The sequence below is a fragment of the Macadamia integrifolia genome, chromosome 9 (assembly GCF_013358625.1).
Source record: "Macadamia integrifolia cultivar HAES 741 chromosome 9, SCU_Mint_v3, whole genome shotgun sequence".
Classification (NCBI taxonomy): domain Eukaryota; kingdom Viridiplantae; phylum Streptophyta; class Magnoliopsida; order Proteales; family Proteaceae; genus Macadamia; species Macadamia integrifolia.
In genome coordinates, this window is record NC_056565.1 from 9,380,570 (window position 1) to 9,383,211 (window position 2,642).

The window sequence follows — 2,642 nt, forward strand, 5'->3', positions numbered from 1 at the left end:
AAAAAAAAAAAAAAAGGCACAAAACGAAGTAGGTATCAAAAATACCCAATTCATGCTCTCTCCCTAGAAGAACACAAACCCACTAACTATTTACACAACAGACCTAACAGGCAAAGAACCAATGTCATCAAACGGCATGCATGCATGCACAGGCCACAGATGGATGGATGATGGAAGGATGGAGAGATGGGTGGGTGGTGGTGCTCATGAAGCAGGGGAAGGGTTGGTATGAGCGTGAGAGAAGGGATAGAATCTGGGTTTTGTGAGGGAAAAGGCCGAGGTGGGTTTGCGACTTGGGGTCATGGGCGTGGTGTCGATGGTGGTGTTTGCTGTTGGGCTTGGGGTGGGTGTGGTGCCTGCAGCGGCAGCGGCAGCTGCGGCGGCGGCGGTGGTGGTGGTAGAAGCAGTGGCTACTCGCTCGCACGATGGGCACATGGAGAGGGTAGTCGCCGGAAGCTGCATGTAGAAGGGATGGGAAGTCTTCAAGGCTCTCAATTCTTGCAGCTCCTTCTGTAGTCTTCTGTTCTCCTCCGTCAGTGTCTCACAGCACCTCTTCAGATACTCACAATCTACCTCTGTCTGCTTTAGCTTCGTCCTGGAATTTCCCAATTTCAAATTTTTTTTCAGAACAGAACCTCCAAAGACAAAACATTTATAAGAAATCAAACACACAAGGTAAAGATCAAATAGATACCTGGCTCTTCTGTTCTGAAACCAAACTTCTACTTGTCGAGGTCGAAGATTGAGTTGTTTTGCAAGAGCAAGCTTTTGTTTCTGCAGCGTTTGAGAATTGTGGACATGTTAGGCAAAAGAAGAAGAAAAAAAAAATGGTCTTTCCCATTAGTTATATCTCTTCTTCTTCGACTCTGCTGTTGGTAATTACTTACAGGGTTGAGGGTATTGTGCTCTTTGAAGCTCTCTTCCAGGAAGGCGGACTGTTCTTTGGAGAGCCTAAGCTTCTTCCGAGAGAGGCCATTCTCATCTTCGTCACTCGCTCTCGAGGAAGCTCTCTCTGTCGTATCGACATCGTTCATGGCATCGGCGGCGGTGGCTTCAGCGTTGTATCTTTTGTTGCTGCTACTGCTCCCTCCTCTGAACATGGAGAAATCCATCTGGAACGACGATAGAGTACTGTTAGGAGAAGATACTGCAGCACCATCATCGGCTTCCTCCGCCGACGGCAACCGATTCACGTCGAACCCTCTCGCAACCGCAGCCCCCAAAAGATCCGAAGAACCCGCTTCATGATTCCCTGAAACAGAGGAAGAGATAAGCCAAACCCTTCAAAACGCACCTCCCTAAATACACGTTAATTAGAACCCAAAATCTGTCTTTGCCTCTGACTATATGGGACATACCGTTTGCAGTTTGCCATGGAAAACCCATCTGAGAAGAAGATGATGAAGAAGAAGGTGGATTACGAGGCACAGGAACAAGAGGTAGAAGATCAAGCTGGAGGGGTGGATCTGCAGAGACCCTTCTCTCTTCTCTCTCTTCTCCCTCCCTTTTTCTTTTTCTTTCTTCCCCGTCTCTGCTACCTCCTCGTTCATCGTCCTCTCCGTCGTCTGCATCTCCTCCATTGACCCCAACAACGCCTAAGGCCATACAAAATCCTAAACCAGGGTTAATGTTCATCCTTGCAGTTGTCTTCTCCACAAATGGGAATGGCTTTGAAGCTTCCCCTAAACTCAGAACCAACTCCATCTTCTTTGAGTGTTCCTCGTCAAAGCGTCTCTCTCTATTAAACAGGTCCTGAGGAGGAAGGTTTTGGATTGTAAAAGGCCTTAAAAGAGTCTTTATAGAAACACACTCTGATCTTTTAAGATATATATGACAATTTTTAAACGGATATTAGTGCTCAGTCCTCATTATCACACACACAACACAACACACACGAAGAACAGTCCTTTGTACCCCTTTTCTTTTGCCTTTTGCGAAACAAAGTTTGACCGACCAACAAAGATTGACAATAACACGTGAAATCCTCCTTCCTTATTAAATATTTGAAAAGAAAAGTGACTAAATTATAAGAAATTTAAAAAAAAAAAATCATCATTTGGTGGACACAGATTGATGCAGACTTCAGAAGGGGATCACATGATTTTCTAATATAATTTTCAATTATTTAGTCAATAAAAGAAGGGAAATTATTATTCAAAATATATAGAGAGAGAAATATTACCAACTGTTAAAATGAAAGGAAAGAGCCACAAGGAAAATTTTGGGAGATGAGATCCGCTGAAATATATTTAGAAATAAAAATAACAAGTGGTAGAAGTTGACTTGTACGATGGTACGAGCAATTGATCCATCTTTAGGTGTTTTGGACTTTGGATGAAATTTTAAAAGAAGGTATAAGTTTGGATTGATTGACACCAATATGAGTCGAAAAAATGTTTACCGTTTAAGGGTGTTAATTGATTGGTTTACTTTAGGTTGGGTCTGGATTGAGTTGGTTTTGACGTGGTAATGATGAAATCAAAATCAAAAGGAAATATCGATTTTGATTTGATTTTAGTTTTGGTGTGGTTTGATTTTGATTTGGCTTTAATTTTTTATATAGATTTTTAATTAAGTTAGTTTTGATTTTGAATTGATTTGTGTTTGATGTACTAAACAAATTTATACAAAATTGCATAAAA

The 2,642-nt window shown here is 41.9% G+C and overlaps 1 protein-coding gene across 1 annotated transcript; it reads right to left on the bottom strand.

Moving 5' to 3' along the window:
• Positions 1-6: 6 nt before the first annotated feature.
• LOC122088613 (homeobox-leucine zipper protein HOX11) lies at positions 7-1,862 on the bottom strand. The gene is made up of 4 exons (XM_042657929.1): positions 1,359-1,862; positions 888-1,252; positions 695-774; positions 7-595 (listed from the first exon to the last, which is right to left on the bottom strand). The coding sequence occupies exons 1-4, from the start codon at positions 1,702-1,704 to the stop codon at positions 205-207; spliced, it is 1,182 nt and encodes a 393-aa protein (XP_042513863.1). The 5' UTR covers positions 1,705-1,862; the 3' UTR covers positions 7-204.
• Between the last annotated feature and the right edge of the window lie 780 nt (positions 1,863-2,642).